This window comes from Silurus aristotelis (assembly GCF_946808225.1).
Source record: "Silurus aristotelis genome assembly, chromosome: 23".
In the NCBI taxonomy this organism is placed as follows: Eukaryota; Metazoa; Chordata; class Actinopteri; order Siluriformes; family Siluridae; genus Silurus; species Silurus aristotelis.
In genome coordinates, this window is record NC_139596.1 from 20107063 (window position 1) to 20108747 (window position 1685).

The 1685-nt window shown below is 33.5% G+C and overlaps 1 protein-coding gene across 1 annotated transcript in view; it reads right to left on the minus strand.

Annotated features, from left to right (window-relative positions):
• Positions 1-233, minus strand: part of zdhhc8b (zDHHC palmitoyltransferase 8b) — a 32734-nt gene extending 32501 nt beyond the window's left edge. Inside the window, exon 1 of the mRNA XM_083527359.1 lies at positions 1-233. This exon is cut by the window's left edge and continues 81 nt beyond it. Within this exon, the coding sequence (XP_083383485.1) occupies positions 1-23 (23 nt within the window). The 5' untranslated portion in view covers positions 24-233.
• Between the last annotated feature and the right edge of the window lie 1452 nt (positions 234-1685).

Sequence of the window (1685 nt, forward strand, 5' to 3'; positions counted from 1 at the left end):
CTCTTTCCGCCGCTGTCGGGCATTCTGTAAACTCCACATTCCTCTGTCCTCCAGCACACCGACACCGGAAACACGGCTCCTACTGCTCACTCACACACACACACACACACACACACAGCGGGGGGAGCGCGTGCAGCATCCGGTCCCGTTAATCCACATCAGCGCCGCTCCGCTTCATTCAGGGCCGCGCGCAGCACCGCCGCCGTGTAAAGCTCTGAGAGAGGGGGCGGGGCCAGGAATGGGTTAAGGAGGGGTATGGGCAGGGTTAAGGCGGGGCCAGGGCAATATTGGGCGGGGCTACATTATATGAAAGACTCCGCATACCGAGATAGTTCACTCTCAGCCGCACACGTGACTCTGGATGGGGAAGATGCAATAGATGTAATATTTTTTATTAATTATATTTATTTATTCTTTTTTAAACATAATTTTGTTATTTATTTTTATTATATATATTATTTGATTTATTATTTACTTATTAATTAATTTAATGTATTAAATAATTTTTCTAAAATGAAGTATGCACTTTTTGTTTATGTTTTATGTTATGTTTTTGTTTATTCGTCTTTCTGCTATAAAATAAAACTATTACATTTAAAAACTCTGGACTTCTAGTAGTTCCTAGAATAGCAAAGTCCACTAAAGGCGGTAGAGCATTTTCACATTTAGCTCCTAAACTCTGGAATAGTCTTCCTGACAGTGTTCGGGGTTCAGATACACTCTCCCAGTTTAAGTGCAGATTAAAAACATATCTTTTTAGCAAAGCCTACACATAACACACATCACACACATCACATCACAACCTTGTGCTCCAGAACATCTGATCACATGCACATTATCAACTTGTGCTGTTAATATCATGAACAGCAGCTACGCCTTGTACCGTAATGTGCAATTACACTAAAGTTAAAATTAATGTAATCTAAAGTTTTTTTTAAAAAGAATTACATGTTAAACTAAACATTGATTTACTTTTTACTAAAATCTTAAATAAAATAAATAAAATAAAATTTTTAGAAGTGGCAACTTATATTAAATCAAATATTTAAGCTTTTAAAATCGAATACAATTATTTTTTTTAATATTTACACACATTTAAATTAAATGTGAAATTCAATACAAATCTGTATCATAAAGTAGATTTATTTGGTATATGATTTTGTTTTCAAAGTGTGAAAATAACACATATATTTGGACAGATTTTTCATCTAAAATATAAACTTTATGCTGCTTGATGTGTATTTCTTGTTTATAAATGTGTTGTATGGAGGAATCATGACTTGTGTACAAAATGAGCATAAAAAAATAACAGTATTTTACTGTGGGAAAATAAACTTTTATTTTGACAAGTGGGCGCCATATTGTTTTGATTTTATTTTGTCTGGACTGTGACGTATTTTCTGGTTCCGGTTTTCTGTGACAGACCGCTTTAGATTCATGAGTTTAAAAGAAAAGAATAATCCTGTAAAAACACACACAGAAACTTCAGGGTAATATTATGATTATTATTATTATTATTATTAATATTATTATTATTATTTTATTATTGTAGTTGTTGTAAATTGTGTAGTTTTAGTTGATAGATTTAGTTACTAGTTGTATTTTATTATTTTGCTAACGGCGCTAGTCAGTGTTAGCATTGTGTTTGCTAACCGGCTTCCTGACTGTAGACTTTATTATTACAG